The sequence below is a fragment of the Phaethon aethereus genome, assembly GCF_964289735.1.
Source record: "Phaethon aethereus genome assembly, chromosome: 1".
Lineage (NCBI taxonomy): Eukaryota > Metazoa > Chordata > Aves > Phaethontiformes > Phaethontidae > Phaethon > Phaethon aethereus.
The window spans coordinates 88388547-88400944 of record NC_138575.1 but is presented as its reverse complement, the minus strand read 5'-3'; the positions used below and the strand labels follow the sequence as shown (position 1 = coordinate 88400944).

At 37.6% G+C, this 12398-nt stretch overlaps 1 protein-coding gene across 1 annotated transcript in view; it reads right to left on the bottom strand.

Moving 5' to 3' along the window:
* The window catches only part of KPNA1 (karyopherin subunit alpha 1), a gene marked incomplete at both ends in the record, with an annotated part of 39867 nt that extends 30864 nt beyond the window's left edge, over window positions 1–9003 (bottom strand). Inside the window, 4 exons of the mRNA XM_082003125.1 lie at window positions 3863–3957; window positions 4533–4632; window positions 6465–6572; window positions 8875–9003. Of these exons, the coding sequence (XP_081859251.1) occupies window positions 3863–3957; window positions 4533–4632; window positions 6465–6572; window positions 8875–9003 (432 nt within the window). The remainder of the gene's footprint in view (window positions 1–3862; window positions 3958–4532; window positions 4633–6464; window positions 6573–8874) is intronic.
* Window positions 9004–12398: the final 3395 nt, after the last annotated feature.

Here is a 12398-nt window from a genome sequence, read left to right as displayed (position 1 = left end):
TTTTATTCAAGACTTGAAGCAAAACTGAGATCCTGAATTAACACTTTGCATCTTTTGATTTAACTGTTTTTGTAATCTTTTTTATTTTAATCTCAACTTGCAAAAGCATTAACTTTTTAAGCTGAAATGCGAATTTAAACACTACCTGATACAGACCTCAGAAAATATAGATTCTAGAAATATAGATTTTGGTAGATTTCTGCATGCTTTTCAGTCCAAAAATTATTATGCTACACTAGCAAAATTAAAATCCTACCAGATACATTCAGAATCTTGAGAATGAAAAGACTACTAAAAGTTGAGTGAAAAGGCAAAAAATAACAAACAATAAAAATGGAAAGTTGTATGCTATAAATGACCAATTTTGACACTACTAATGAATTTCATTGAACTGATGTTGACTCAGCAGTATTCCAGTGAAAATCCTGATATACTTTCCAAGACTAGCTATCCCTGAAGAGCAGTAAGGACTTAGACTTAGGATTTAATCATAAAAGCAACTCCTGCTAAGGAGATGTACAGAATCCTAAAATGTGCCTGAAATAAGAACTCAACAATTAAGCCTAGGCTTGTAAGGCTTTTAAGTGCTACTAATTATTAAAGACATCTATTTTAAAAACACAATTACTCCTGCCGTCCTGACCAACTAAAGGAGACATTATCTTCTGGTTAAGATGCGATCAGAATAAACTGTTCCAAAATACGCCGTTCTAATACACAAAGAGCATGGGCTGCAATAAAGTAGAAACACAATGTCAAAACTGCACGACTCATCATTAATGAACTAGAAGCAAAACATTCAGGCCAGAGCTTAAAGCCAACATAAAATGTATTTGCTTTCCCGTAATTTTACTTTCCTCTGAAGGGAATATCCAGTGTTTTGTGATACAGTATGACAGAATTATTAGTCATCTTTCAACCACAGAGGTTTCTTACTCATATTTTAGAGCTTGCCCTTAGGCTTCCTAATGGATGCCACAAGGCTGAACTAGTCACAACTCAGACTCACACTCTCTCCAGTCATATACCCATCACAGAGAAGAAACACTGTGTATAGACAGATTAATCAAATTTAAGACCAAATAGCAGGTACTTCTTTCTCAAATCTGTACTTTGCTTCAAATATTTATAAAATAAGTTTTGATTGTGAGTTAACCATAGATGTCCCCATCTTTTGTAGAATGAAGTTCTGTTAAACTGAGTTCTTCCAACATCTAACCAGAATCAAGGGCGAATTAGATGATGCCCTTGTGTGAGCATCACTTAACATTTCAGATGGTATAAGTTACATAAAGGTCAGCTGACTGATAGTTTCTCTCCTCGTTCTCCACTGTGGACACCTGATGCTCCAGGATGCATAACTAAGGAATAGCCACATGCAAGCGGCAAAGGACAGAAAGATAAAACACTTTACGATAAATCAAGGTAATTAACAGGAAGAAGACCTCATACAAGGGATGATCTTGGTCTCTGTGTGGTATTTTTCTTTTTTAAGATTTCTCTGTCCATAACAAAAAGATTTTGCACATGACACAAATTTACTTGTTAACCTATGGTGTAAGTGATCATGGAGATGAGGGGAGCTTTTTTAAGTCTTGAAATCGCTTGAGTAAAAACTGGACAGAGGAATTCCAGACAAATTAGGCCTTCCTACCACTGATACACGAAGCCCAGTTTTTACTGGATATTCCATGGAAAACACAGAAGAAAACCAGAGCATCAAGTCACATAAAGTTCCAAGTTCATCAGCGTGGAAGAGTTTCCATATTCAATCCACCATACAAGCACCTATAGTATCTGAGCAAAAAAAAAAAAACCTTCAGTGTTTCCAGAACAAGTTGAAAATCCTTTCCTCCTACAGCTAGGCTACAGTCAGGAATGCCTAGAATGGCAAACCCAAAATCTATGCCTGTGCTAAGGAACAATTTTGGAAATACTGACAGAGTAAAAACAAATATTAAAAAGTGAGGTCAAGAGGAACTTCCTAAGTTATCACAGCAAAAAGTTCTACCTGCAGATCCTGAACTCCCAAGCAGGCAGACAGATTTGGCAAGATAAAGGAAAATTAACCTGTTGGAATGGAATATCAAGAGCAATGTACTCTGGTTTGTATTTTCAATGCTTTGTTACAAACTCTTTAGGACAAGCTTGGAATCACAGAATCATTAAGGTTGGAAAGGACCTTCAAGATCATCAAGTCCAACCGTTAACCCAACACCACCATGCCCCCTAAACAATGTCCCAAAGCGCCATATCCACACATTTTTTGAACACTTCCAGAGATGGTGACCCACCACCTCCCTGGGCAGCCTGTTCCAATGCTTGACCACCCTCTCGGTGAAGAAATTTTTCCTAATATCCAATCTAAACCTCCCCTGGCGCAACTTGAGGCCATTTCCTCTCCTCACTAGTTACTTGGGAGAAGAGACCAACACCCATGTCGCCACAACTCTCTTTCAGGTAGTTGTAGAGAACGATAAGGTCTCCCCTCAGCCTCCTCTTCTCCAGACTGAACCAACCCAGTTCCCTCAGTCACTCCTCATAAGACTTGTGCTCCAGACCCCTCACCAGCTTTGTTGCCCTTCTCTGGACACACTCTAGCACCTCAACGTCCTTCTTGTAGTGAGGGGCCCAAAACTGAACACAGTATTCAAGGTGTGGCCTCACCAGTGCCGAGTAAGTTTCAACTTCGATTTTTGCTCTTTCCATGTAAAAATCAATACAATACATGTTACATCAGTAAGGCCATGAGAATTTGACTCTGTCTATGATTGCTTTTGAAGTTTTTTAAACTAGAGATGTATCTGCATTGGATGAAGTATTCTCAGCCCTTATTTTCCCTTACTATTCAAGTATGTCCTTCAAATATTAGGAGCTTGTTTCCCTTTATCTGCCTGTCTTAGGCTTCCATGCTAGAGCCCTGTAATTAATGAAAAGCATGGCATTTTTTTAATATCAGATCACTTACAAACTTTCCACTGGAGTTGCAAACCAATAAACTGGCTTAAATCTAATACATACTCTTAGCTACTGTCCACAGATTCCACAATGGTAGCTAACAGACCTTTGGAATTCTGTGGATATCAATTTGAAAAGTAATTGCTATGAATGATACCTTCTCTCTAATGTGTAAGAAAAAAGTATCAATTTTTTTGCATATCTCCAGTCACCAAAATTTGGATTTCACATGGCATTAACAAATTTGTTGCCTTATGCATTTTGAAAGAACATTGATTCTAATCTATATATTGTATTTAATCGTTAAATTTTTTTTTCTTTTACTACATAATTAGTTTTCTTTCATTTTGTACTAGCCCAGCAGAAGGAGCTCTGACCAGAAAAAAGGACAGCTGGAAATGACACAAAGCTCCAAGAACCACCACTGTAGCAGACATAATTTAGTTCTTCAAAACAAAGCAATTAAGTTTCAAGGTTTCTATGCTTATCATTATGGATTGTAGTTCTAATTCTAAGCTTTTTATAAATTTAATCAAAAATTTAAGTCCTAATTCTAAATATTTAAAACTGTCTTCAATTCGTACAAAAAAGACAAACACTAAAGTTGAGTTTAATAGCTTTTCATCTATTGAGGTCCAAATTTCAAACTCTGTTTTTGTTACACTACAAAGTGACAAACTGCAGAGACCCCATCCTAGCAACCACACAACTCAGACGTGTCTCTCTCTCCCATCCCCAGCGGTCTTGCTAGAAACCCTGAAGATAAAATAGATATTTTAACCTTGTGAAGAAAAAGAGAGAAAGTACAGCTGATTTAACAAATCACTGATTTTTCTTCGTACCTAATTTGCGTCACCAAATACCTTCATAATACAGGAAGATAGATATATTTATATTTGTATACCTGTAATGTACAGTTTTCTTTTCGTTTGAGGAACTCCACAAACCTGGCCACCACTCCTGGTGTGCTTATGACTTCATCTATTGGGGGATTTGGTTCTATTTAAAATAAAAAACAAAGTTACGTACATTCATTTTTTTTTAGGGAAATTCTCAAATTACTGAATCAAAATAATATCCAATGACATACTGACTGCTCTTTTCTGAGAGTGTTCTTTTTCTACAGTACCACTTCACCTTAACTAAAAGGCAATGGATTCCTATCTGTCACCATAAGACAATTCCAGCTTGAATTTTTAGGTAATAAGGTAACATGATTCAAAACACTAATGCACTAAGTAATTTAGGCAGACCAACACCAGCAGTTCTCTGAAGTTGCTCTGGCATGCACACATGCAGAGAAACTTTGGTATATCTGCATATTTGAGCCATAGAGACACTGCCTACAATAGTTAAACTTACATTCAAGAGTAGACATTACATCTGCCTGCATCACTTAGTAGTTATAAAGATCTCAAGGAAAGAAGCAACTATGACATACATCTAGCTGACATTTTGCAAAACAGAGCTTCATCCAGAAACTTCTGTATGACATTCAATCTTTATCGCTAGCAAAGTAAAAACATATGCCAGAGACGCTTCTACATTTTTCTCCAAGTAATTTCAGCCCTTACCTTTAGAAAGAAGCTTTCGGAACTTCTGGGTGGCTGAAAGCTGCTGTTCTGGACTATTGGAGAAAATCATCTCAATCATATCAGAGGTGATGACTGCACTCTAGGATTCAGGTCGGGGAGACAGAATGAGAGTGATAGAGAGCAAGAGGGAAAACAAAATCTGAGATTAGAGGTAAAAAAGTTACAACATTTGCTAAACCAGTTTCAAGTTTATCTCCTATTGAGTTAAAACCTAGCTAAGACCATTATGGACAACAAATGAGTCATCATACACGAACATCTACATAAGCAGCACCATTCTTAAGTGTAGTCTTTCTTTTCTGGAAGCCAAAATTAAAATTTTACTTAAGATATGGCAAGAAAATTACTCTTCAGAATCTCTCACTGGTATTCTCTCCCCTTTTTTTCTATCTCCCGTCCTCCAAAATAAATGTAAAATTGTCAGCTTCAACAAAAGGTAGTTTGAACTGGAATAGCAATTACTGTTATGCAAGAACACCACTTTGATTATGCTATTGTTTAGATTGCTGTAATGTGTGCATTTTGACACATTCCCTTACACCAAAATGTGCAGCACCTGTCATTTTTAGAAGAGCTGACAAACCTCATGCTTGTCATCATAATCAAGTAAGAGTATTAAATTTTCCGTAATACTGATGGTTTACACTAATATGGCTAAATTAAATCAGGAACCTTTCTTATGCCAGGTAAAATCTGTCATTCTGCTCATCACATGTGTAAACCCATGTAAAGAAGCATAAAGAAAGTCAGATTTTTTTCTTCCACTTCTTCTGACCTAAATCCTTAATACGTCTGCTCCAAACCCTTAGATAGATAGGGAGACGGACAACAGTGCTGGGAATACTTAAGCTTTGTCTGAGACAGCTAACAGCTCCAACTGTTAAGACCCTGAAATTAATGATATTTAAAAGTAGTAAACTGTATAAAGGTAGTATCTATCTCAATTAGATAGGCTCCTTTCCGTACTTTTTGCTATCTACTTATTTCATATAAGCTTCCACACAAATGATTAAATGGTATTTAGGACTTGTCTGACATTTAAAGACTATCTTGAAGAGTAAAACAACATAGTCTATTAGTGATCTACCACATCGTTTGTAGGCATTTCTCTGTTTCTCAGTAATTTTCAAGGCTGGTATAACCATCAACAGAAACCAACCCCAGCCTGATTTCTATGAAAATATCATTTGCAGAATCTGAATACAGACACAAGTGTGAAGGTCAGTGGCCAGGCTTTTAAGTGAGGACTGCACTTTCCTTAATCCTCTCCGTTACAGCCTGACCCCCTTACCATTTTACTTTCCAGGAAGAAGACTGTAGTAAAGAAACAGGGAGAAAGCAGAAAAGTCTAATTTCCACTAAAAGTTTTTTCTGTAGGATGAAATTTCGTCTTAGAAAGGAGTTTAAGGACACATGCAGATAGATAAACTAGGTCTAGCTGTGTTTCCAACACCCTGGCTAAAAATGGTGCCACTTGAAAGTCTACTAACAAAGATTCCACTGAACCCCTTTTTACTTCGTAAATTGCAATAACATATTGCCTGGTTTGTATTTTCATGTTTCAAGCATTATGGATTTCAGATTAAAAAACCCCACCAACTCTGTGCAACAGTTGATAAAATCACCCATAATGGTGAACAACAAAACCAGGAAGTAATCAGCCTGCCTGGAACAATGACATTTTATTTAATTTCTTGAAAGCACATCAACTGAGCAACCATTCACTCTATCCATAATATTCTTCTCTCATGTAATCTGTTTCAGGGCAGTTACCAAGACATGTGTTTAAGAGCTGTCCACAAGCTCTTTAAATGACATTTTTCACATTCTTCTGGAATTCCATTCCCCTCAAGTCACTGCACAACAGGCCTGCCCAGTTTCAAACAACACTGTTCCTTTCTCATCACTTACAGAAGTCATCTCCATGTTGTTCATCTGAGCCTCATGGAAGCCACCATCTGACATCACTTCCTCCTCTGCCTCTTCCTCAGCTGTTGCAACATTTCGGCGTTTAAACAACTAAAGAGAGAAAGCATTTAATATATATTATATAGCCAATATACACACGGCATGTCATGTTAGGCTACAATAAAAATGACATATGCTATCACCTGAAAGAAGCTAGTATACTGGCTACAGGACTCCTCCTGACTGTAAATGGAGAAAGTTTAGTCACGGAGTAAATGAAAACAGCAATGTGCTAGAACATTGGTTCTCAACATTTCAGAAAAATTCTCACTGATATTCCCTTCTCTTCTTCACTGTCCCTCTCCATCTAGGAGCTATCTCTAGCTTCCAGACAATTGCTTTCTTGCAGAGGATGCTGGGGCTCAAAGACCTGAAAACTTGCTGTGTATAACACATCTTTGTAGAACACCTGCAGAGGCTAGGATAATTGAGTTACGGTGGCAAAGAGAGGACTTTGGAGGATGATCACATGGGACTGAAATTATACTGGGATGAACAGTGGTTGCTATCACTTAGAGAAGGTACCCAGTTTGAGATGTCATGAAGAGAACTAGAGAGGCTACGGCTTCTCCCCTTCCAACTGTCTCACTGGAAGAAACATTAGCAATGAAAAGATGGCTTTGGGAGTGCTGCTTGGCCTGTTGAGTTCAGGAAGTAAGACTCCAGCATTGAGCCATGTCACATTTACACCACTGCAGACAGGCAAGACAGAGCCCTGACAGAGACTGCTGCTACTCTTCTCTTCAGAAAAGATGGGGAGGAAATGGTATGCAAAACTGCTAAGTCTATAGCAACCCTAGGTCAGTGACATGCATCCTTATGCAATGCTATTCCTTCTAAGCTACTGTATGAAGTGCCCACTCAAGTTCAACAATCATGTGCTCAAATACAACCAAAATTTTTTACATTGCCAAGTTATGTGAAAATTCAGAGGCCTGAAGTTGGTTTTGTGGGGTTGTTCAGCTTAATAAAAACACACACCACACACAAAACCCCAAAAAACAGGGAATTTAAACAAATTTCAATGAGCTATGTGCCAAATACATAAGAGAAGTACCTGTACAAGGTCTGAAATTGTAGAGCTGCAGACTCTGCTTGCAACTCCACTTCTGCCTCACTGCTAGTCCACTTAGGACTAACAATCTTCCTTAACAGGAAGGAAATACTGCCACACGGTTTATTTGGGCAACCTGTGGTAATCCGAGTCCAAGGGAAGGCAGAGGCACAGATGAGACAGAAGATGACTCATTTTCCTAATTTAGTAACAGCTTTACAAATAAGACCGATGGCATTCTGTGCTACCAGTAGTCTGAAAATGCTACCTGCAAATACTGAGCTAAATCAACAAGAAGTATCGCAATTCCCCCTCAGAACTCTCCCCTGCCTTTCCTTGAAAGCATGTGGTATTGGCACCGTGAAAATTATGTTAAACAGAACAGATTCCAGACATGACCTAACATTCCAAACACAAGCATATTACTGTCTTCATTCCAACTCCAGAAACCTCAACATTGATGAAAAAAAGACTTTATTATAACTTTGTTTGAAATTGAACCAATCCCTTAAAGCTTCCAATGAACACAACTAAGAACAAATGGAAGAACTGTTCAGTGCTACCTGGTTTTATCAGAAGATGGTTTTCATCATGTCTTGTCATTGCTGCTGTTTCCTGATTAAACCTGCAGAGCATCTGCCACTTTTCAATGTGAATGAAGCAGTAAGAACTAGCAATACATGAGCAAGTAGAGAAGCTTTGTTTCCAAGCATTTTTCTCAATCATTTTGCTTACAACATATACTAAATCCACTTCTAGCATGAACTTCTGTAACTTAAAGACAGAAAACTGAGAAGAATCAGGTCAACAAATTATTTCTTTTGTCAAGAAAATCATTACTGCAACTTATAAGGACTTGGTCAGACCTTCTCCTCCTCCTCCTATTCTGAATAAAATGTTTCCTTCCATTTCACCCCAGCTTGCCACTCTTTGAACAGAGATTAGATCCACAACTCAGGTAGCAAAACAAACAAACAAAAAACTCTAATATAAACAAAAAACAAAGCAGGAGTTCCTCAGTCATCTTCAGTGCAAGGTCAGACAGCTTTGTTCAAATGATTTTTAAGCTGCTCTGGCCAATCTTACACTTGAACGAACGAGGAGCACTCACTCTTAAGTTTTGTAAAGCTGCAGAAGAGGCAGTAAAGTCTGCAAGTGACTGATTTCAGACTGACTGTCTATGAATTTGGCAGAGCAAGAACAACTAAGAAGGGGCTTGGGAGAAGCAAAGAGCTACAGACACTGCAAGACAAGACTGTTTAAGGACTGGTTACAGTTATTGCAACTGTAGTACGGTACCTGTTCCTCTCTCTTTTGCTTCCGTAGCTGAAGACCCTCTTCCTCCCGCCTGCGACGCATTTCATCAGGGTTTAGAGATTTGTTCTTGTAGCTCTTCAGTCGGAAATTCTCTTTTCCTGAGGTCGTCATGATTCCTTTACAATGCAATTAAAAAGAGAAGACAGAAAATAATTACTCTTCAATAACATATAATTTTATATTCTGTCTCCATCTCTTAATCTCTGTAGCCAGGCACTTCCAGCCACTGCCCCCTATATTCCATCACCTAACTTCCAATAACTTAGAAGGTGTGAAATCTTGCTTTATAGAATTGTCACTTCAGTGTGCCAGCTCTTCACATCACACCAACAAACTTTTATTTTACTCTCTGAGGCTGCAAGGCATGAATAAGTGATAAATTTTATTAAGGAAAAACTGAGATCTATAAGGCAGAGTATACAACCTGGGCTAAAAACAAAACTGCACTAATAAATCTTAATGTTTAGCTAACTAATTACATCCCCCTGACTTCACTCAGAATTGAAGGGGTCTTTGCTGCTTTTTAGTTTAATTCACTTTGCAAGTCAGTACAGGGGCTTTTTTGCACTGCAAATCAACATTTTAAGTTAATTCAACACAATCCTGTGTTCTTTCTATACAGACAAGGCCTACAAGAGAAATTAAATGGAGAGCGAAGTTCTAGGTGAGGATGGTTTAACCACTGAAAATGCTCCCTCCTGCAAAGAAAGCAGAGCTTTTCTTCCCCTCCTCCCCACCCCCAGCCTCTAATCCTGCCAATGTTTATGCAGAGGGGCCTTTTCTCAGTCTATGATTTCCAAGTACTGTCTCTCTTACGTAACTCAGTGGATCAGCATTTATAGCTACTCGTGATGATCTTCACATGTACAATGCTGCACTTTGGAGTTACTTAGCATGAAACAATACCTATGAAACTGTGCAGAATGACCATGCCCCCCTTAAATCAATGGGCTGTGGATCAGGTCTCTACTCCTAATGCTCCATTCTGCTGCTATTTCTTTCCTTACATCCCCCCTTTAAATACAAAAAAAATTGGGAACCAAATTCTAAACATCTTGGTATTTCCATGCGTCTTCATACAGATGCAGAATCTCCAATATGTTGCAAATACCTGCAACTCTGTAATACAAAATGTAGGAAACTATGCCATACAAAAGTACTCTACAGGGCTTTAAAAGGTCTCTTTCAAACACCCTAACGTATTGTATTAAGTATGCTACCTATCTCAAACTTCTTAAGAACAGAATGACCAGGTGATAAATTAACTCCTGCGTACTTTTTACTTTAAAATTGAGCAACACGAGTGTATACAGATTCTCAACAGCTTAGGTTTCCTACTTAAAATACATCAAATGTATAATCAAGTCTCCTCTAACCTCCTCTTCTTTCAGTTAGCACAAAGAGTTTTAAGAGATTAAAAAGAGGATACCCAAACGTGCTTCTTATTACAGCTTCTTTTTAAGTTGCTGCTACCTGACAATGGTTTGTAAGAATTCTGATGATCAGAACTGACTTTCACAGAAGACATTTTGGGCATCACTTCAAGCATTTCTGTATTCTGCTAACTGAGATTTTTAAAAACTGTTAAGGGACACAAAACTACTGTATTCAAGATCAGTCAGTCACAGATTGCACTGAATGCAACATAAAAACGTGAGCATATACGTAAGTAATTCAGCAGCCTAGTTCTTCTGTAAAGGCTCTTCCTGAAATGGCTTTTTTTTTTTTTTTTTAAGTAAAGGCCTGACAAAAAAATAACTTTCAGAACACCAGAAGTTCCCTACATCATTCTTAAAAGCTTAGAGACCCCTTTTTTCCTGTGCTGCTTCAGGTGTCTTGAGCTTAAACTGTCCATGTTTTTTGCAACATGCTTGGCAGTAACATTTTCTTCACATTTTTAGTTTAAGTGTCTACTACCTTTGTATTAAACATGCAAACTCTTTGAGGAAGCTCTGTAAAAAGAAGTTCAGGCTAACAAATACTCAGAGTACAAAATTTTTTTTTGTTTCTAAAAGATTTTGAAAGAAATATTTGATATATTTTATAGAATTAGTAAAATTAACTCAAACACCAGATGGACAACCATGAGCTAAAAGGACATGTCTAACAGGAAAACTGCTTTGCAGCCACTCTAGTCCACCTGCCCTTGAACATGAACAAACATGGGAATACACAACAGCCCAGGTAAGATCTCAGGTCTTCTGTGACATTATTAATAATTTCCCATTTTTTGTCTGAAACATGTCTCCTCAAACTCACATGATTATAATTGCCTTCATTTGGGTTTTCAGGACTTTTGGTAGCTCCTGTAGTCATTTCACAGCTTCACTTTTAATCCCTAAAAGCTCTTAATTTACAGAAATCCTTGACAAGGAACATCTTCATTTCTTAATACCAAATTTCATCTCGTTTCTATTATGCTGCCCCTCCGTACAATGTTCCAGTGTTTCTAAACATCAATGACACCATCCAACTTCATCATCAGCAAGTTTCCTTAGAGTATTCTTCCTTATTGCACTTATTTACCTATTTTTCCCTCATCTCCCAACTTGTGTATTTCTTTCAATTAATTTTGCTTCTGACTTTAAGGTAATAATTTTCATTTTCATCTCAGAGCTCTATCAGACCTCTCCCATTGTACTTTACAACATCGTTTCATTCACTGAAAATACAGGCACAGGACTTACTTGAATTCTCTGACTCTCCCTCAACCCCTCTACCTAACAGCTTCACAAGAATTATCCTCTATTTATTACACCCTTTCACAAGCTTTTGCTGCAACTTTTGGCTATTCTCATTTCTGACTTTCAAGACAGCTCACTCTGCTGACTAACCCCTTCTTCTATTTTCTGAGTAATCTGTACACTTAAAATCCTTTAAAAAGTGTATTGTGTTTCACCTGGGAGTAAAGCCTTCCTACAAATTCCTACCACCAAATAACTGGGAAGACAGTTTCTTCTATCAAAGGTTTTGAAAAAGTTAAGCTCCCTTCACTATTGAAAAGTTACCAATTCAACTAATAATGAGTTCAATAATTTATTTCATAGTAGTCCCTCATTGGTAGTAAACTAAAATTCTACCACATAGCCATTTTACACACCTCCTTTATCTAACCTGTATAACTACTAAATCCAAAGTTATTTTCTAAAAGCAGCTTTTGTAATTTCCTCAATATCTAAAAATCAATTCTTTCTTCATCATTCTTTTACTGGTTCCCCAACTACTGGTGAATAATTCAATGATCACACCCAGGATTTCATCTAGCCCGCATCTACTGTTAGCATCTTTAGACCTATTCAGTGTGAGCATACAAATTATTTTTTCAGGACTGAAAATATAACAATCCTATGTTAGTTGTTACAGTAATTCAAGGATTGTTTGCCATATAGCTCGCTCTCCTATTTTTCAGGATGTAGCCTTTCGCCCAGACTAAACCACAGGAGCAAAACAACTTCAAATTGCCTCACTCATCTTCAGCAGCTTTGTTGTGGCTTAACTGAAAATCT